Source organism: Amphiura filiformis, chromosome 8 (genome assembly GCF_039555335.1).
Source record: "Amphiura filiformis chromosome 8, Afil_fr2py, whole genome shotgun sequence".
In the NCBI taxonomy this organism is placed as follows: Eukaryota; Metazoa; Echinodermata; class Ophiuroidea; order Amphilepidida; family Amphiuridae; genus Amphiura; species Amphiura filiformis.
Window position 1 is genome coordinate 41,407,325 of NC_092635.1, and position 21,700 is coordinate 41,429,024.

Consider the following 21,700-nt stretch of genomic DNA (forward strand, 5'->3'; position numbering starts at 1 on the left):
CATAAAGAATCAACAAGGTAGACTTTCCTGTCCCTGGATTACCAAACATAAAGAATTAGCAAGGTAGACTTTCCTATCCCCAGATTTCCAAACATAAAGAATCAACCAGGTAGACTTTTTTTATCCCTTGATTACCACACATAAAGAATCAACAAGGTACACTTTCCTGTCCCTGGATTACCACAAATAATGAATCAACAAAGTAGACTTTCCTGTCTCTGGATTACCAAACATAAAGAATCAACAAGGTAGACTTTCTTATCCCCGGATTACCACATATAAAGAATCAACAAGGTAGACTTTCCTGTCCCTGGATTACCAAACATAAAGAATCAACAAGATAGACTTTCTTATCCCCGGATTACCACATATAAAGAATCAACAAGGTAGACTTTCCTGTCCCTGGATTACCAAACATAAAGAATCAACAAGGTAGACTTTCCTATCCCCGGATTACTACATATAAAGAATCAACAAGGTAGACTTTCTGTCCCTGGATTAGCACACATAAAGAATCAACAGGGTAGACTTCCCTGTCCCCGGATTACCAAACATAAAGAATCAGCAAGGTAGACTTTCCTGTCCCTGGATTACCAAACATAAAGAATCAACAAGGTAGACTTTCATATCCCCGGATTACCACATATAAAGAATCAACAAGGTAGACTTTCCTGTCCCTGGATTAGCACACATAAAGAATCAACAGGGTAGACTTTCCGGTCCCTGGATTACCAAACATAAAGAATCAACCAGGTTGACTGTCCGGTCCCTGGATTACCACACATACAAAATCGAAATAGGTAGACTTTCCTGTCCCTGGATTACCAAACATAAAGAATCAGCAAGGTCGACTTTCCTATCCCTGGATTACCACACATAAAGAATCAACAAGGTAGACTCCTCTGTCCCTGGATTACCACAAATAATGAATTAACAAGGTAGATTTTCCTGTCCCTGGATATTACAAAACATAAAAAATCAACCAGGTAGATTTTCCTGTCCCTGAATTACCAAACATAAAAACAATCAACAAGGTAGACTTTCCTGTCGCTGGATTATCAAACACAAAGAATCAACAAGGTAGACTTTCCTGTCCCTGGATTACCACAAATAAAGAATCAACAAGGTGGACTTTCCTGTCCCCGGATTACCAAACATAAAAAAAAATCAACAAGGTAGACTTTCCTGTTTTCCTATTACCAAACATAAAGAATCAACACAAAGAATCAACCAGGTAGACTTTCCTGTCTCTGGATTACCAAACACAAAGAATCAACAAGGTAGACTTTCCTGTTCCCGGATTACCACACACAAAAAATCAACAAGGTAGACTTTCCTTCCTATCTCAGATAAATTTTCATAATTCTACTTCTTTTTTCCTTATATAGGCGTAATTTCTGCCGGCTTAGGCAAATTGTTTTCACCGCGATGTATGGTAATCTTGTTTGGTTCGCTTGCATCCATGGGTGTAATCATTGGGTCCATGGCTACTTCTGTATCAATGCTTGCTATGGGATTAGTGGTGTCAGGTAAGTCAATCTGTCTTTGTCAGCTGGGGACTGCCTTGTGAGGAGAGCGAGAGCAATCACTCTCTACTGCTCTCCTTATATCTGATTTAGGAGAGTGATTTTTAGCTTTCATTGGTTAACCATTCTCTCTTTACATTCTATTGTAAATTCTATAAACAGCTCTCCTTGAAGGCTCCAGAAGAGCTCTTTAATGCTCTCCTGCAAATTCCAAAAGACAGTCTGCTTGTATTTGGGTATCGGATGTGGGCCGATATCAATTGCAATGTTGTATTACTTATTTTAAACACTGTGACCACTTTACGTGTGGTCCTTTGTCTGGTGTTTAGTTCGCATGGAATTGAACAGGAATTATAAAGTTTAAAAGTGACCTGATATTTTAAAAGCTTTCATACTATGTTTGACTTTCGCATTACCATTATTGTATTGTGTTTCTTAGGTTGTAACATTGGTGCAGAAGCAGTCGGATTTGCAATATTACCTGAATATTTTGACAAGTACTACGACGTTTCGAATGGCATTGCTCACGCCGGGTTAGCAGTTGGTGTTATGGTCATGCCACTCATCACTCAGTTCTTGCTTGAAGTCTATGGATGGCGTGGAACGATGCTAATCATTGGTGGTCTCAATGCACATATAACTGTTTGCGGAGCATTATTAAAACCATTAGAAAGACGTCAATTGTCTGACGATAACCAAAATCATGAAGACACTCGGAAACATTGTTCTGATAATAACGTAAAAGTCACTCAGAAAGACAATCTGGTAATCGATGACTATGAGTCTGATAAACAGCCATTAGTGCGGCTTCAGTGGTCTGATAATAACCAGAAAGACACTGACAATCTGGAACCAATAGATGATCACAAAGAACACAATGTACAGCAGACCTCTGTCATGGCCAATTTTATCAGTGCTTTTGATCTACACCTATTTGTTAATATTGAATTCGTTTCACTTATGTGTTTATCTACTGCATGCGGCTACTATTATACAGGGTGGTTGATTTATCTTGTACCTCACGCGGAACATCTTGGTTTTTCACCTTACGCCTCGTCGGCTCTTGCTACTTCTGGTGGCATTGGTAATCTGGTAGGAAGCTGTACATATCCTCTACTCATAAAAGTTCTGTCAACTAAAACTATAATTATTTCGAGTAATATACTTGTGTTTTTATCTTTGGCAATAGACCCGATTTTTTCTGCTTCACATACTTACATTGGGTTAACTTTGGCATCATTTATGCTCAATATTGGAAGTTCTCTGTGGGGTTGTGGCCTATTTAAGGAATTGGGTACTGTTGTCACTAAGGATGCGTACTTGAATGCGTCAAATTGGCTCTATACTGGTTACGCTTTGGGATCTCTGTGCAGCGGATTTTTATCAGGTAGGTCTACAGTAAATTGGAAAAGAGAATGTATATACCTTCATACTACTAAACTTATTTGATATGCAGAAGTAGCCTATTTTCGGCTCAGGAATTATCAACTGCGGCTTTGAACAAAATATTGAAATGGGGTATTCCAGGTAAATTCTGTACCCCAGGTAAATTCTGTACCCCTATGGAAGACTTGACCTTAATCTCCCACACATGGGGGTGTAGATTTAGTCAAACATTCAGGTAATCCTATTTAAAATATACACCCCCACCTGTGTAGGAGATTAAGGTCATGTCTTCCATAGGGGGTGTATGGATTTCAGCTGGAAGAGCCGAATCCACCTGTGATTTGACATGACGTGAAACTAAACGGGATTAAAACGGGGTTATTTTGTATTGAGTGTTCGCTTATCAATATTCAATAATTATCAAACTATATACTATAGTTTATAGTGGGTCTAAATTAATTCACCCAAAAGGGAATTTTATCAAATATGTCACCTAACGCTTAACCCCATCAGAACTACCTGCCGATTGGCCAAAATGAACATTGTGTCCAATTTTGAACCAATCAAGGAGGTATTAATAAGATCATCTGCAAATGCAAGTTTGACCATAGATTGTTAAAGCCTAATCATACTTTGCAATTGAAATGAGCATTTCAAGTTACCAACCAATCAGAAATGCTGTTAGATGACCAGTAGTGTCTATAGAGGGTTAACATGAAGAATCTTTTGTATTATTTCAACAGGTTGGCTCTACGACCAGTATGGAAATTTCACTGCGTCCTTCCTATTCCTGAGTATCATACCATTACTCGCATTGACACCAATGCTATTGAACATGCTGAAGGGCGTCATCTGCAATCAGTATACGTATACGCCACTATAGGCCTAATGCTCACCAAGATGTCAGATCTAAATAATTGATTGAATATATGGAGCTTGTGTTAATGATCTCGTTAATGTAAATGAGAAAGAGTATGGGTCCCAAGATGGATCCCTGTGGGACCCCGCTGCTGATTAGCGGGTAAACTGAACAGCCACCTGTTTAAAACGTTAAACATCTAGGGTTGTTTAACGTATACACATTAGTTTTATTAACCTTTTTTAAACAATTTGTCTGGGATCATTATTTAAACAAATCAGTTTATGTTATAGTAAGAGAAAAAGACCCGCTACGTGATGACACTAAAATATAGAGAACGGAATGTATAAGTTACGTAATTTGTGGGTTATATAAGGAGATGATGGTTCAGGACGTGACGTTATAAATACAATCTTCAGTAGGATTGCAAAAAAAAACACCCACACTCATAGAAATTGTTCGTTGGCGTTACTCATGCAGTAAGTTGATGTAAGTCGTTGCACAACTTTCCGAGTAATGCCAACGCGTACAATTTTGAGTAACGCTGACTCGATATCATTTTGTTGCATGGTCGCACTCATTTGCACTTACCTTATTGAGTTGTTACAACTCAGAAAATGAAACTAGCTTATGTTAGCATAATTTTCTAGAGGTATGCTATAGTATACAAAATTTTGCACTGATTACAAAAATAAATATTTGAATATTGCTAATTGTGCAGAAAATGATCCAATTAGCCTACGTGAATTAAGTAACAAAGTACCAAATTGGAATAACTCAAAACAATAAGTACCAGTAACTTAATATGAACGAGTTACATCAACATGATCAACTTACATGTTGAGTTACAATAACTCAACTAATTGGTTCTTTGAACCTTGTTTATTTTTCTAAGTTCCCTGAACTTGAATTCAGAAGTTGGCATTACTCATATAAAAAGTTGACGCAACGACTTACATTAACTTTTTAAGTAATGCCAACAAAGTTGATTAGTTGACGGAACTTTTTGAGCTTTTTCAGCATTTTTAAAGTTCGGATAACTAAAATGAATTTTGTTTTGGCAAGTTTTACACTATTTTTGAGAGTTGTCCAAACTTATTCCTTTTGAATTGCGCCAACAAGGCGAACAAGTCATTTCTATGAGTACATGCATGCATGAAACATCACTCATACCCAGATACTTTCACAACACAAGTTTTACTCGCGTTCAGAAAATACTAGTACTCATTTGGCCTAAATAGGCGCGCCCGTTTGTTGGCTTTACTTGTTTGTCCTGTTAAATTTCCCCAGCTATGCGACTCCCTTTATTAGGTCACTTGAGCCTGGCCGAAGTTTGCCAGAAATATTATTAAAATAACATTTTGACAACATTTTTAAAATGTTGTTGTGGTGTGTTTTATATAAACACGTTTTTAAGACCGCTTTCTTTACAACCCGACATTTAAATGTAGGCCTAATTAAACATTTTGAATAAAACCAAAATTTGTTTATAACATGCACGTTAATAACGGGAAAAGAAAAACAAAATTAAGATTCAATATCAAAATGATTATATTCCCATAAGACTTTCCTAACACGCGTTCTGCTAAATGTAGGCCTATCATCTTATGAATTATTTTCTATAGGCCTAAATTCTATCTTCAGTAGATAGCTAAAAACATTAAACATCAACGTATAGCCTACAAATAGACATTCTCTGCTCGCATTTTATTTTTGGGCGCGTGTTCGGCTTAGAATAATAGTCAATAAGAGACGACCATGCAACCGTAAAGGCAAGTAGGCCTACCCTATACTATTATGCCACGCTCTCAATGATTTTTGGATAAGTTTGAGAGAGTTGGAGTGTCAGTAGACCTATGCTACGGTCCAGGCCTGGTGCATTTCAGCTCATACAGCTCTAAAATAGTGGCTGAGCTGGCTGTGGGAGCCATGCAGCAGGAAAAATTTGACCATCCCCACGGTCCCCTGGGGGGGGGGGGGGCACTTCAATTTGAAATAGATATAGGTGTAGGGCTGGCACTTTCGCACTAAGGGGCATTCGGTGAGAGCAAAATGTCAACAAAAATTTGTCTTTAAAAAAGACAAGTTCACGGATCTGTATATTTAATTTTTAACATTTAATATTCATATCTAACCTACTCTGCACTTATTCGACAATAAATAAGTGATATGAGGCTTAATAATGATACCTCCGTCTTGACTCTGGAAAACAATATTTTTTAAGGATGCACACAGGATCACTGAAGTGTTACATGGCCAAAATTGAGTTTTCATCACTAATGTCATCTTCAAACCGTATTTTATCTTGTCATTAATAGATTTTAAAGAAATCTTAAAATTTGAACCATAAGAAAAGCTATTTTAAAGACCCTTTTTTTTAAAAATTCGTCAAAATGCAAAAGCAAATAAATCATTGTTTTCCCGCAATAGATCGCGTTCTCGTAACGCGTACTGCGGCGTACAGCTAGCAAAGACACGCACACGTGTAAACTGGATGGGCGAGGTGATTACTGATTGAGGCGCTGGAGTGGCCAATCGCGATCACTACACAGCCGTTTCGCGCATCCAGTTGCCCACCAGATGTCACGACATCCGGTGGGCAACTAGGTGCACCACTAGTTGCCCACCGGTTGCGGCAACATCTAGTGGGCAACTGGATGCAGCTACACCAGGTGGACATGAGGATGTGGTGACATCTGGTGGCCTACCTGATGTGGACAACAGGTATGCTGACAGATGTTCACATGTAGTTAGAATTCAGATGTAGACATCTGTTAGCATTATGATTGCATACATGCGATTGCACTGCAGATGTAGACATACCGTGCACATCTACATGCAGTCATCAAAAATATTTTTGGCATGATATATATTTTTTAAGTTTTTGGCCGATTTAATTTCCAGATGGCTCCTGTGGTGGTTCCCATTTTCTTTTCTTTTCTAACACTGTGTTGTTTGGATAGTACGTATATGCGTTGGTGGATCTTTTGTTTTCATGGGTTTTGTTATTTTGAATGTTACAAATTATTTTTTTAACAAAAATCTACTTTTTGATGGTTTCCACTTTCCATTCGTGGTTCGCGGTTTTATTGGCTCCAAGTTGTTTAGCTATTACTAATGCATTGCTTGATCTTTTTTTTTCATGGATTTTTGTTATTTTGGATGTTGCAATTTTTTTTATATCAATAATTATACTTTTTGACAGTTTCCACGTTTCAGTAGCGGTTCCCAGTGTTATTGGCTCCGTGTTGTTTAGCTGGTACTATAATGCGTTGCTTCAAGATCTTTTTTCATGAATTTTGTTATTTTTGATGTTGCAAATTATTTTTGATGTTGCAAATTATTTTTGATGTTGCAAATTATTTTTGGAACAAAAAAATCATCTTTTTGATGGTTTCCACGTTCCAGTGATGGTTCCCGGTGTTATTGGCTCCATGTTGTTTAACTGGTAGGCCTATACTAATGCATAATTGCTAGATCTTTGTTTTAATGGATTTTGTTATTCTCGATGTTGCAAATTATTTTTTTGAACAAATATTAATAATATAGGGGTGGTTCCCAGTGTTGTTGGCTCCAGCTGGTACTAATTTTAAATGCATTGATTGATCTTTGTTTTCATGGATTGTTATTTTGGAAATTTTAATAATTTTTGATGTTTTTTGCTCTCCAAGTCTCCAGGGGTGGTTCCCTGTGTTATAAAAGCTATATGTTGTTTAGCTAGTACTAAGGGGCTATCATTTTCTTCGGAAGGGGTCTCAAATATACAGAGGGGTCATAAATTTTTGAAAAGTAAAATAGGGGCGCCATACAATTTTTGATGACCAAAATGTAGGAGTCACAAGATGACCACAGATAGTTTAGGGGCTGTGCAATAATGTTGAGTAAAATTTCCAAACGGCTTGCCAAAAATCGCTTGCCCCCCTCTCGGCCCGCCAAAAATCGCTTGCCCCCCCCTTGCCATGCCAAATAATCCCCCCCTTGAACATGCCAAATCCCCATCCCAAATTGCAAACTTTAAATGATCTAGATGTACGAGGGGCGGTCAAAAAGTTCGTAGAACTCGGTATGCTACTTTGTCGCACGGTATTGAGTTTGGTCTTATTTGAAAGCTTCCCAGCAAACACAAAACGTTTTCGACATCATTCGCAAAAGGTTGTCAGAAAACGTTTAAATGTCGGGTTATATAAAGGGTATATTAAGAGTATAAAACGTTTTCATAACCTTAAAAACATTTTTGATAATCTACTGCTCAAGAAACAAAAATGTTTTACAGAAAACGTTTAAATGTCGGGTTATATAAAGGGTATAAAAACGTTGTAATAGCATTCCAAAAACATTCTTGAAAACTTAATACAAAACATTCTAAACAGAATGTTATTTTGGGAGTTGAAAAAATATTTTGCGAAAAATGTTTGCCCAAAATATTTTCAATAACGTTTTAAAAACGTTTTCATGACCTTTATATAACCCGACATTTAAATGTTATTAACAGGTTTTGAAAAAAACATTTTAAGAACATTTCTGTGTTTGCTGGGTTCAAACATTTTGACATAATGTTATTTAAGTATTGACACAATATTTGGCAAAAATATTTGCAAAAATAGTTTACAATAACATTTTTGAAAACATTTAAAAATATTGTTGTAGTGTGTTTTCATACAAAACGTTTTAAAACGTTATCATGACCTTTATATAACCCGACATTTTAATGTTATTAAAACGTTTTACCTCAACCAAAAGCCAAAATATAACTTATTTAAAACGTTTTTAAAACGTTTTTGTGTTTGCTGGGTTGTTCCTTCAAAACATTACTGCATAGATATTAGATTTTTGCATCACTGTATGTGGACAGGACACTCTTCAGAGGAAGCCAACCTCCATGAATTCACAGGTACTACCAGAAGTGAATACAGGGTCATTATGGAAATTTATTCGAACGGCGGCAGTGAAAACTCAAATGAAATTTAACAATGTACCGTTGCTGTAAATGGTAATGAAGTCCTTGATATTCAACAGCAACGAAATGGTTCTTAGAGTTCAAGAATGGAATGAGCGTCCTTGAAGATCATCCAAGGTCCAAAAGACTTGCTGACGTTACCACTAACGATATACGTGCTGGTACAGTGGTATTGTTAATGAATACAGAGCAAAAAAAGAAATATGAGATAGCCACAAAATATGACAACTCTGTTGAATGTGTTTTCAACATTAATCCATTAACATTGGGTATTCCAGGGTGTCTTCTAGATGGGGTCTCAGAATCTTCATGTACAAATTTGATACCAATTGACATATTGAGGATTTGAGGTCCACACCTTCTATACACTTAGAATGAGGACCGAGGCAAGTTTAATCTATATGTGGCTAAAGGTGATAAAACATACATTAATCACTGGAATTACGAGAGCATTTAGTGGAAGCACCTGGATCTCCCACACCTAAGAAGATCATCACTCGGTCACCATAGTGCAAGGTCTTCATCGCCGTTTCTGAGATCCAGGGAGAGTCTTGATGGCAGATCATTTGCCGAATGAAAGTACAATCATAGGCATATATCATACAATTTTGATAGCAAAATTGAGGCAAGCCATCATGTGAAGAAGGTTGATAGTAGGAATGTGACTGTTCTCGGATTGTGTCCTGTACGCTATTCTTAGTTTGTCAAGCCGCCATTCACGACAGCGGGGTCAGTTAATTAAAGTAACCATATTGTGGTTCAGGCATGGCCTCCAGTTAGTGAAACCTATTTTAGAATTTTAAGTCCTAGCTTCATAATATCAGGTTTGCTGGTGATCAATGCTGGTGAGCCTTCACTGAAGAGTGCTCAAGGAGCTATCGGAAGACTTCCATTTGTTTGACATAGAAGGCTTCCAGAAAAATTGCGACGGGTGCATTAAGGTTTGCAGTGATCATGCTCAAGAGTGAGATAGAAATAATTTGGTTAGTACTCTTTCAAGTACCTTGTTCTACGAACTTATTGACCGCCCCTCTTATGTTGCGAGCGCAGCCTCTCCTCTCCTCTGCGATTTGCCGAGAACGGAACGATTTTGCTGACAGATTTGACAAGGGAGGTCTCAGCCCCCCCCATCTCCCTCTTATCTCCCCTCTAGCTGCGGCCATGAGGCCTATTGTTAAAAAAAAATGATAAGTTTTAGTAAATTAATTATTTCTAATCCTCGAAAAGCTACAGAGTGCATCTTATTGTAATGCATAGATAAAGGATGTTATGAACAGATATGCCGAATCCTACTGTTGCCACAAAATGAAAATGCTGCTATGTGTGTATCATGTTGAAAATAGGTCAAGAAATGTCACACTTTTAACTAACATTCCACGACAATAACAATGTACACTTTACAGTGTGGTCCAAAAACAACTTTACCCAATTTCATAGGTTGATTTCTCACAGTTTAAAAATCTGTTTCAATTTTTTTTCTGTGTTACCTAGGTAACAAAACATCTTCTTAGATGGTGCAATCCTATCCTTATTTGAATTGTTTTATCAAAACGAACAATTTGCTTAATCAGGAAGCTCCCTTGGGCCAGTGGTTTAGGCACAGATCCCGTAAACCTAAGGTCGTGGGTTCGATCCCGGCCGGTATCACCTTTTCTACCTGGTAAAAAATTATGTTTATTTATAAGCATTCTCATCAAAATGACCAGAAACTCAAGTTTAATATTTGACATGTCAATTAATTGTCAGCTTAAAAAATTAATAGGATTCTTGTCAAAAATGATCCAACTTATCAAATAGGCCTATGACCAAAAAAGAAATCAAATTAGAATAATTCTTGCCAGAGGTGGACATAACAGAATCTTGTCAAAGTAAAATGGATGATCTTGTCAAGTAATAAGGTCAACATCTTATTAATTTGAATACTTGTTGAAATAAAACGGACATTATAATAAGATTGTTTTTTGTTGTTGTTGGCATCGGTCAGTCTTGGAGTAGCGTTGTCTGAGGTGGTTGAAAAGCATCGTCTTGTGTGGCTGAATAGACCAATGGCAGATTTTATTGCAGACCTGACATATGAAGACTGGTTCATCTGGTAGGGTTGGTTTGAATGTGCCTCACTGACTGGCTTTGCGCCTTGCTCGTTTGTCATCAGCAGCAGCAGCATTCTGGATGAGGTCTTCTCCCCTTTTCAGGCCACCAGAGAGATGTTACTTCCAAGTTTTTCCGATCCCGACACTACCAATAGATTCCCAGTTGACCCAGTTCATGTCAAGTGCTTATCCTTGAAGCGGAGTAGCGATCGACCTTATCTTGTGTGTCCTGATGACAGTTCCGTAGAGGAGATCCTTGGGAATGCGACCATCTTCCATTCGACTCACATGTCCTAGCCTTTGAAGGCGACGTTGACATAGTAGCAATGATGGGATACCCGCATTGATGGGATACCCGCCTTGTGCATGACTTCATTGTTTGTGACATTGTGTTTCCAGGAGATTTCAAGAATGCGGCGTAGACATCTCAAGTGAAATACTTGCAGCTTCCGTTCTTCTAGGTCGTCCATGATTCACTACCATAGAGGAGCGTGCTGATTACACATGCCTTGTAGACCTCCATTTTTATTGTATTGGTGAGCTGTTCTCCCATACTTTCTTAGATAACCTGGAGAGAGTAGAGACCTCCTTGCTGATCCTTTTGTTGAGCTCATCATCCAGATATAGATCATTGTCTGTGGCAGTAGAGCCTATAGGTAGGTGAATTGATGAACTACCTCAAGTTGCTGATCACTGATGATGTGGATTGATGGTGGAGCTATTATCCCATGGCGATATTAGTCCGATGGTGGCCCGATGTATGTTCAATAATGGCCCAATATCATTTGCTCATGGGCCCAAGATTGGGCTTGGACCAAATATTGGGCCTATATGGGACCAACTTAGGCTGCCACTGTGATGCCAATATAAATAAATAAAATAAAAAATCAGTTACTGGAGCTCAACTTCAGAGTGGGCAGCTATCGCAGCATCATCAGCAAATAGCATGTCTCTAATCAGTACTTCCCTTATTTTGGTCTTGGCCTTCAGACGTGTAATGTTAAAGAGTTTACCGTCAGATCGTGAGTGACGATACACTCCCTCTGTGGATGACTTGAAGGCGTGCTTGAGTAGTTGGAAAGAAAATGCCAAACAGTGTTGGTGCGAGTACGCAGCCTTGCTTTACTCCACTTTTGACACCAAATTCTTCAGACATTGAGCCATCAAACTGGACTGTATCATCATCCCATCATGGAAAGAACGAGTTATGCTGAGTAGTTTGGGTGGACAGCCAATCTGAGGAAGCATCTTGAATATACCATCCCTGCTAACAAGAACAAACGCCTTGGTCAAATCAATGAATGCCAGGTAAAGGGGTTGTTGCTGCTCTCTGCATTTTTCTTGCAGTTGCCGTAGCAGAGACGATCATGTCAATTGTTGATCTCTTGGAGCGGAACCCGCACTGTGATTGTTGGTTCACAGCAAAATCACAAATGACCTATTCCAATTGAGGAAATATGATGGAAAGAGCCACCAAATGTCCATTTAGGGAGTGGTAAAATCCAAATTTTACACCAAATTTGAGCTGTTTTTTGTTTTGTTTTGGGTTTTTTTTTTGTCACATACATGCGCATATTTGTGGGGCTTTGGGGGCGTGAGCAGGGCGGCAAAAAAGAAGGGGCGTTGGAAGAAGGAGCGGTAAAAAGAATCATTAAACAAAAAGGGTGTAGAAATTATGAAAAATGTTTTAAAAATGTGAACAATACATACAATTTTGGGCTTTTAGCTAGCGAATGCCTATAACCCCCCCTTTTTTTTTTGCTCTTCACTTTTTCAAACCACCGATAAAATGGGTCAACCTTTTCGGGATGTTGATGAAGCGGGCGTCAAAGTTTATCTTTTCCGCAGCCCCCCGTTTAGGATCGGCCGCGGAACGCCACTGAAATAGGCCTAGGTCTAAATTTCAGAAAATGCAAACGTATGGATGCCATTAATTTCAGCTGGCCACCCAGTAAATTATTTTCCCTAATCGCCCACCCAATAAATTATCCTTATTTACCTCCCTACTTGCCCCCCCCCCCCTCAACCTGCCAAAATCGTTTGTCCCTTCCCCTACCGACCTGCCAAAAAATCCCCCATTCCCCTGCCAAAATATCTTGGCCCCCACCTATAGTGCATCACCCCAGGGTAGGCCTATGATCGTAAAAAGTGATCAAAATTCAAATCTTGGTACCTTTGTCATTACCCACAGTCATTGCCATAGATGTACTAACATAGCCTGTTAGTGGTTCAGCCGAAAGCCGCGTAGGCCTACTTTAAAAAAAATATAGCTACATGTATTTGAATGAGGCTTCAATTTCGTCAATCACTACTGGTCGATTACGATGACATTTCGGTTCTAAGAACTTGGACACTTTTCTGATGAGCGTTTTGATCTTGTTCCTCTTTTAGACTTATTTTTTACCAAATCTGTGGATTTTAAACACGTTACCATGGCACAGAATTACAATTATATAAAGGAACATTTAGCCCATTCACCTAAGATCCAGGTGTTGTATAGAATATATTCAATCACAAGTCTATGTCACAATGCATATGTAAACTTTCTTTATCCATGTCAACAATAGAATATTGATCACCAATGGAGTATGGAGCTGTATGAAAAAAATATTTATAATATAGGGTGTTGACATTGTGCATGGCATCAGAAGGTAGCGAAAGTTTCAGGTTCGAGTCTCTTAAAATAACGAAGTTATGACTCATTTTTACCAAATCTGTGGATTTTAAACACGTTACCATGGCAACAGGAAATCACGAAAACACATGTTTCACTTTATTCTACTGTTTATGGTTAGATTTTATTAACCTTGACATATTTGCAAAGTTTCAGGTTCGAGGTTCTAAAAATAACGGTGTTAGACTCATTTTTTAGCAAATCTGTGGATTTTAAACACGTTACCATGGCAACAGAAGATAGCGAAAATATATGTTTCACTTTATTTTACTATATATGGTTAGCTTTTATCAACCTTGACACACCTGCAAAGTTTCAGGTTCGAGTTTCTTAAAATAACGACGTTAGACTCATTTTTTACCAAATCTGTGGATTTTAAACACGTTACCATGGCAACAGAAGATAGCGAAAATATATGTTTCACTATATTTTACTATATATGGTTAGCTTTTATCAACCTTGACACACCTGCAAAGTCTCAGGTTCGAGGTTCTAAAAATAACGGAGTTAGACTCATTTTTTACCAAATCTGTGGATTTTAAACATGTTACCATGACAACAGAAGATAGTGAAAATATAAGATTCCCTTTATGTTACTTTATATGGTAAGTTTTTATCAACCTTGATATATCTGCAAAGTTTCAGATCCAAGATTAAAAAAATAACGGAGTTAGACTTATTTAAAACCTTTTTTCCCATGGTTTTTCATCAAAATCACAAAAATCATGTTTTTGGTCTAAGATTTTGGTCACGTGACTTGTAAATGAGAATTGGTATGCCCAAATATGGCATCATTGTTGTGTTAGCTTTCCAAATAACCACATCAAGCAGGCCACCTAATGTATGCAAACAGCAGACAACATGATGCACACTTTTGGTGGTCCGCTTGATTTCCAATACTAGCAGTCCACCACATATTGACATCTAGTGTCACACCAGATGTCAACATCTGGTTGTCAACTGGATGTGCCTAAACCGGAGTGACACCGGATGTCACATCCAGTGGACCACCAGTGGGCATCCAGTGGGCATCTGGATGCGCGAAACGCCTGTGTACCGTATTTGATCGTATTGATCTCTTCAAAGGTAGGTAAAGATTGCACCATTGCATTGCGAAACTGCGGGCCGACAGACCACCACCGTCCCCGTCCCAGAATCAGTAGGCCTACTCGATAAATTTCGCCAAAAAAGTGCTGATATTCTGTCGGTCGGACATCCGGGCTATCTCTAGTCTCGGGCCCAAACTGCATGTGGCTCACGGTTTGTTGTGAACAACAGAAACCGGCTGTGAAGGAGGCTACATAGCGATGTTGCTGGAGTGATATTCAATTTCGGAAAAAATGACACTCGACCTTGGAATTTAATTTTAAGTTAGTCAGTATATAAACGGTAAATCAAGTAAGTTTCTTTCACTCTGAAGACTTAGAAACGGTTGTTTGATTCCACTGACTATTTGCGATCGAAATTTACATTACACCAATGACAGAAATCATCAACAAAAATCGAATCAGGGACTTGTTTTCACTCGAACATCATCAACCGGAAGTGACGTGACACGGACCGACAGAATAGTGGTATAAATTATAGGTTTTTTTTATATGAACATATAGTGAATTTTTTGTTTGTTTTTGTTTTGTTTTTCAAGTTTCATTCTGAACTTGAAAAGATAAAATTTATCTGTAAGAAGTAGTTACCCGTAAGAAGCCCTGTAATGATGACGCAATCTGGTAGATACGATAGAAAACGTAGGCCCTAAATATTTTGCTAGTATGCTAGACTTAGCCCGTATAGTACATCATTAGGCTTATTATTTTATGTTTAAAAATTTGTTTTATTTCACTCATTCATTCATTCATTCATTCATTCATTCATTCATTCATTCATTCATTCATTCATTTCATTGTTAGTATTTGATTTACCAAGTTGGTGTAGTTGGACAATAATAGGCCTATTATATTAGCTTATATTTTATGCAGTCCCAGCCTTGGTTCGGGAGCCTCTGCGGTCGTTCAGTCTCGTCTTCATTTTGAAGACCATAAAAAATAGGCAAGCAGTTACTACCGGTAGGCCTATATTAGATACCTAAAGGACCCGAATAATGTTTCAAATTGTTATTAAAACACGGATTTAAGATTCGTTTTCAAACGTTCTCTACTCCTGATTGACCATTAACGCAATGTCAAAAACGTTGACATTTCAATAGGCCTACATCATGTTGACCATCTAGGCATAGGGCTATAGGCCTAACTCTATGTCAAAAATGTCGATATTTGAAATCGGCATAGCGAGCACGCGTTTATGAAAGCATTTTCATGAATGTTTTAATGCTAAATAATAATTTCAAACGAGAAATATAATCGAAAACGCAAATTCGTGCTTTTTTCATAACCCATTTTAACTACATTTCCATTAGTAGGCCTATGCCTATTAGGTCTACCATGCCATGATTGCGATAACTGACCTTTTGGTTTTACAACACTTTTTGCGAATGTTTTGGCCGAATGCCTTTTTATTTGCAATGTTCGTCTGGCTTTCAACTTTCACGTTTTCTGCATGCTTTAAAAGGTAATTACTGCTTTAAAGCATTTTCCGTGAATGTTTTCATGCAGTGTTTTAAAACGCTCTTTATAGCATGATGCCTATATAGGCCTACGGTAGGCCTACTGCATAAACCATAATCTAATTTAAAGCCATAAGTGTTCCGTTTTCTATTCGGTTTTGTTAGGCTATGTAAATTTCCGTGTTTTTCAGTTTTCTTGTGACCTCTCCGTGTTTTGCCCGTTTAACATATATATATAGGCCTACTTTTTGTCCGTTTTACAAGAAGTTTATTCAAGACATATTACAACTTTTACCCCACTTTTTACACGTTTATTTGATTGAAACAACAACAGACACACTTTTTTTTTTTTTTTTTTTGTTGTAGGCCTATTTTATTCACTTTTTATGCGGTACAAAATATTTTACAACTTTGATATTCCGTAACAAACAATTACAATAACAAAAACGGAATATTGAGTAATGCGACACATCAGAATCTTTTAAAATTTTACTTGGGATTCCTGTGGTGTAGGCCTAGCTTTAACGGGCGTTAAAATGCCTATCTTTGGCGCGGACGGGCCGCTGTGGTGCCTCTCATGCACTGTGCAACTTATTCGCGTAACCTGTCTGTCTGTCCGCGCGCCCTGTCGCTCCTCAAACGCCGACGCGACGCCGCGGCCTTGCCGGAAGCTCTGCTGCACCATGGAAACAAGACTGCAGTAAATAAAATGGCTGCACCATGTGGATAAACATCTGCCGAATGTGCACGGATAATTTTGTCATATTGTATATTTTACCTTCTAAACCACAAAAAAATGCCAATCTGCTGCAGTTGGACGCCCCTTCTCATTTTCTAACTTGACCAAACGTCACAAGTCACCGGATTATATATTTATGGAATAATCTTCAAAAATGGACTTAAAATCGGCTGTATTTTTCTAAATCGCGATTTTCGGCAAGTTCACTTTTGACCACTTTTAACCATTTTTGGTCCGCCATAGCGTCTAAATGAAGCATCACTGAGGTAAGTTTTTAAGTCAAACGTTTAGATATGGCCAAAATCTAGATAGTGTTTTTTTAGAATTTTTATCACCCGATTCAAAAATTTGAACACGGGTTACGTTTTTACTGATTTTTTGCATATATTTTAAAAACTAAGCAAAATTTCGAAAAATAAAAAACACTTTCTAGATTTATTTGTCTAAATTAATAAAATTCATGTTTTACAGTTTTGATTTTCAAATAATTTTTTATGGCGGACCAAAATTTTTGGTCAAAAAAGCCGTTTTTGGGGATTTTTTCGAAAATTGTACTTTTTGACCCAAAACTGACATTTTAAATGGATTTATGAGCTCATTTCCGTTCAAAAAATGTATACTTTTATATATTTTACATAAATAGTTTTCGAGTTATGAGGTGAATAATAATGGATAATTAGTGATCCTGTGTGCCTCCTTAAATCCTCATTTTGCATTTAGTTTTTTAAGCCCCCTCGGGAGCCACCTACAGGATCTCATTTTGCATTTAGGTTTTTATTGTGTTGCAAAGTAGCCTGGAAAAGGCTATCCCCTCTTACAACCTATCGACAGGTCTGATTTCTATAATGAGGATCACCGGGTTTGCAAGAGATAATAATACCAAATCTAAACACCATGAAATTCACCACATCATGACCAAGCTCTTGCCCCATTCCTTTTTTAAAGGAATTTTTATTAAGCTACCTATACAGGAAACAAATTTGGCTATAACTTCCAAGAAAATTGCAAGATGCCTTTATCACTAAAGTAAACAAATTAAACAGCCATTTGCTCTTTCTAGCTTTTGTCAGGGTCATGGTCCTGTTTTTATGAACTGAACACCAATATTATACAGGTTTATACATATGGGTTATTACAAGAGTCAATAAACATTCAATTAACTATAGATAATGGACTTAGTTTTGTGCAGTGTAGTAATTTTCTGAAGTAAATCGCCTGCTGCATAGTTTTCTATACAGATGATATGTTTATTTTGTGATCAGGCCTGGCCATGACTTGCTAACCAATCAGTTATGTGTATTGTCAACATGTGATGGCTATAAGCCAATTGAAAACATGTTTATAAAAAAGGCTAAAAAATTCCTACATTTAACAGACTCTTCCCCGGCCAAGGGCTAATGAGTAAGTTTTCAGTGGGGCAAGATTAGATAATTAAAGGCATACAAACTAGGAGGCTACTAGGGTATGAGATATTAGGAATTATTTCCTAGTCTCTTTAACCACAGGCTTGGTGGGCTATATAGCTATTCAAGACATATTATCTACTTATTGAAACAAACAAAAATCATATATGGATTCCCTCCTGACCACAGAAAGTGATTTATTGCTTAAGCGTTCCATTTACCCCAATTTACCCTATACATAAACAAGTGATCGCTTTCGCTTCTGTTTTAGTGAAGACTTGTCCACGAATCGCTTATTAGCATGATTAGGCCGTCATTTCACAATTTTTCAGCTGTTTCAAGCTAAAAATTTACACAATAATTGTGCCAAAATGGTCCACCAAATGGCTTCAATTAGGTCTTCATTTTGCAAAAGTTTCCGAGGGGGCCACATCCCCCTCAGACACCCCCCCTAACGTCGCGGGGGCGCGACGTGCAGCGCTGTTGCGCCGAAGTATCAATGACTAATAATTTTCATTGTGTCCCCCCCCACTTTCAAAAATGGATTTACGCCCCTGCATCTGCTGAACTATTTTCTAAACACTGTTGGAGTGCTCTTTCAACCTGTGAACCTGTGAAAATAGAGAAAAGAAAGTAGGCTATCTTGAACTTAAAATATGCAGAGTATGTGATGATGGAGAGCAAAATGATGCATACTTGGCAATAAAAAGTTACACAAAGCAAAAAGGCACCGCCCGGATTCGAACCGGGGATCTCCTGTTTACTAGACAGGCGCTTTAACCAACTAAGCCACGGCGCCGTTGAGGTGGGCGGAGTGTATTTTAGGTACATAATCCAAATTATTGCAAGTTTGTTCCCGATTGCCTTGTGACTTTTTCTTGAAATTGAAGACCACTCAAAAACCTACATATTGGATCTTATTAATGAAAACTTTTGACCGTAATCTGAAAGCGTTGCCAATTAAACATATAAACAGAGTGACATAAACTAATTTGCATAATTCCATAGTGACATGGGCGCTGCCATCTTGAATTTTTGTTAGTCTCTTTCCTTACGTTGTATGAAAATGCTATATTGCTCCGTTTCAAAACACTGTATCAGAATTGATTTAATTGTGCGACAGGAAAAAGACTAGAACCATTTAAGCGCTGTTATTTTCAGAAATATAGATGCATTAAAATGGTTTATTGAGAAGGAGTTTTTGCAGCTTAAAGTATAGATGAATTCCTGTTTGAAAATGTTTTATAATTGTAACATAGAAATAAATCAAGCTAAAGTTTTTTTTGCATGTATCTTATTATAAAAAAATTGCATTTACTGTATTTAAAATATAGAAACACTCCTCCCATTTCATTATCATTATTTATCATTGGATATTTACAGTCAACAGTGCCGTGTGTTTAGGCTTCAAATTCGATGTTCCGATGTCTTGTTTGCCTTGTTTTTTTAGCCCGCTGACACAGCGGTAGAAAATATGGATTGAAAACTATACGTCAAGTTTTAAAGACAAACTCTGCGTAAGATTTCAGATAGCTGGCTGTAAAAAATTGTAAGTATTCTTTTAATCTTTTTAGACTTAGTTTAGGTATCCTAGGTGAATTCAAATTTGCCATCAAATTGCATCGTTTTATATATCAAATTAAAGCCCTTGAGTAAACTAAGCCAAAACTGAAAACCTTTTTTTCATAGCACTTTCCGTAGCAAAGTTACATCTTGTCAAAGATTGACTTTCATCAAAAAGATTCAGCTAGCAAAATTCCCCAAAACGGCATTTCGGGGGTGTTTCTAGATCTTAGTCTCATGGCGATGGCAGCTTTTTTAATGGAACTGCTATCAAAATCCTCTAAAATTCCATGTGCGACTTGATTATCACCATAAAAATCATATATTTGGGTCAAGTGAAGTATAGAAAACATATTTATGTAGGTTTCCTTCACCCACCTATTCTCGAAAAAAATTCAAATTTCTATGTAAATATGCATTGTGTTGGGGCCCCGGTCTCGGCGAATTCGCTGACTAGTAAATGTGTTAACTAAGGTTTGCCTAGGTTACCTACTTAGTTTAGACTGAACATGCTGAATCTTGAATCAGACTGAATCTTGAATTGCGTCTGAATTTCTGATCTTGTTCATTATTATTTATATGACATGTGTTGATTGTGTTCATGTTGTTTGTCATTTCATGATTTATTACTTAACCCTAGCTGAATTCCTCTACATGTATAACCATCTCCACTAGTCACGATTATCGCACTTTCAGTTTCCCACGCGTTTGAACGGGAATTGGATTGCCTACTTTTTCGATGTCTAGTGAGCAAATTTTTTCAATATTTTGAGAAAATGATGTCAAATTTTCTATTCTGTATTGTTTGGTAATAATGTATTTTGCCAATAGTATGTTTAAAGTTGTAATTTTGTGTTTTTGATCGCAAAGATCGGATATTTTCGTCCCCGATTCAATTCTGAACCCTTAGTAGACATGATCACATTTTGAACATGTGAGGGCGGGCTTCATTAAGCTTACTTGTGCACCAAGATCCTGTCTTAACTGTGTAATCCAATAGGAAAATGAAGAAAATTTGGATTTTGACCCTCAAAACTCCAATGTAGCATGATTTTTAAAAAATCTGCATTTGAATAATATTTGATACTATCAAGTAATGAAAGCTACATTTCATGAAACATTTGCGAAAGTTTTGTAAAATGGCCCTTCGTGCTCAAAAATTTAGCCATAAAGTACATACACACATGTTATGACATAGGAAGCCATTGATAATGCTGGGACACACAATTTGGCCCATTTTGGGACATTCAGGCGAGCATACTTTTCCTCATAACATTGCCAATTATAGGCCTACATACATGATTGACCCCTAATTTTTTACGTTAAATGATTCTCTTTTTAATGAAAGCAATTTTAGATGAATTTATTAAATTTCAAAATTTTATGAACATGCCTACCCTTAGCCTAGGCTTCGCAAGGGTGCCGATTTCGGCAGAACTTTGACGATAATTTTGCCTTTTTGGACACTAAAATGCTTTCGATCCTTAATTTTGTTTCAACCGAGTCTTAAATTAGCAAGCACAATACGGTTGGTAACTTGGTACCACTTTTATATACATTGATAAAATTTTAAAGATTTTTTTTCAAGTTTTTAACCGGCGCAAATCGTTAAGTGTGTATTTCCATTGACATCCAAAATGGGAAATACGAGTCTGATGGACATAGGAACGGCGTCCATGAGACTCAGCGAGTCTAATCTCCACTCCGCACAAACATGACGAAGGCTACAGCATCGGTGTATTTGAAAAATGCAGGGACGGTGTATCGACCCGGCAGGATGCATGATATGGTTGGCAATAATTAATCCCCGCCACGAAGAAAGCTTATAATTTACTACAATGTAACTATAGACCTTTTTCTGATGACGTCACCTAATCGATATTATTGGGGTCTCAGATGTAAACAAACAACACGTGCGTTTCCCACATGCCCACAGTGTGAAA

At 37.5% G+C, this 21,700-nt stretch overlaps 2 protein-coding genes and 1 non-coding gene across 3 annotated transcripts in view; 2 read left to right on the forward strand and 1 right to left on the reverse strand.

Moving 5' to 3' along the window:
* The first annotated feature begins 1,437 nt into the window (after positions 1-1,437).
* LOC140159542 (uncharacterized) lies at positions 1,438-11,290 on the forward strand. Its single transcript, XM_072183031.1, has 6 exons — positions 1,438-1,529; positions 1,966-2,610; positions 3,656-3,773; positions 6,352-6,495; positions 10,713-10,820; positions 11,218-11,290. The coding sequence occupies exons 1-6, from the start codon at positions 1,463-1,465 to the stop codon at positions 11,288-11,290; spliced, it is 1,155 nt and encodes a 384-aa protein (XP_072039132.1). The 5' UTR covers positions 1,438-1,462.
* Positions 11,291-18,919: 7,629 nt separating this feature from the next.
* Positions 18,920-18,993, reverse strand: Trnat-agu (transfer RNA threonine (anticodon AGU)). The gene has a single exon. It is a non-coding gene; the product is annotated as a tRNA-Thr (tRNA).
* Positions 18,994-19,570: 577 nt separating this feature from the next.
* The window catches only part of LOC140159046 (ciliogenesis-associated TTC17-interacting protein-like), a 40,281-nt gene continuing 38,151 nt past the window's right edge, over positions 19,571-21,700 (forward strand). The window contains exon 1 of the mRNA XM_072182373.1: positions 19,571-19,743. The gene's annotated coding sequence lies outside the window, so the exon portion shown is untranslated. The remainder of the gene's footprint in view (positions 19,744-21,700) is intronic.

What these genes read in the sequence shown, in the direction of transcription:
- LOC140159542 (XM_072183031.1), top strand. Translation starts at nt 1,463, where the DNA reads ATGGGTGTAATCATTGGGTCCATGGCTACTTCTGTATCAATGCTTGCT. An exon ending in TATGGGATTAGTGGTGTCAG is followed by an intron (nt 1,530 to 1,965) that starts GTAAGTCAATCT and finishes TGTGTTTCTTAG; the next exon opens with GTTGTAACATTGGTGCAGAA. An exon ending in TATGAAGACTGGTTCATCTG is followed by an intron (nt 10,821 to 11,217) that starts GTAGGGTTGGTT and finishes TTGTGTTTCCAG; the next exon opens with GAGATTTCAAGAATGCGGCG.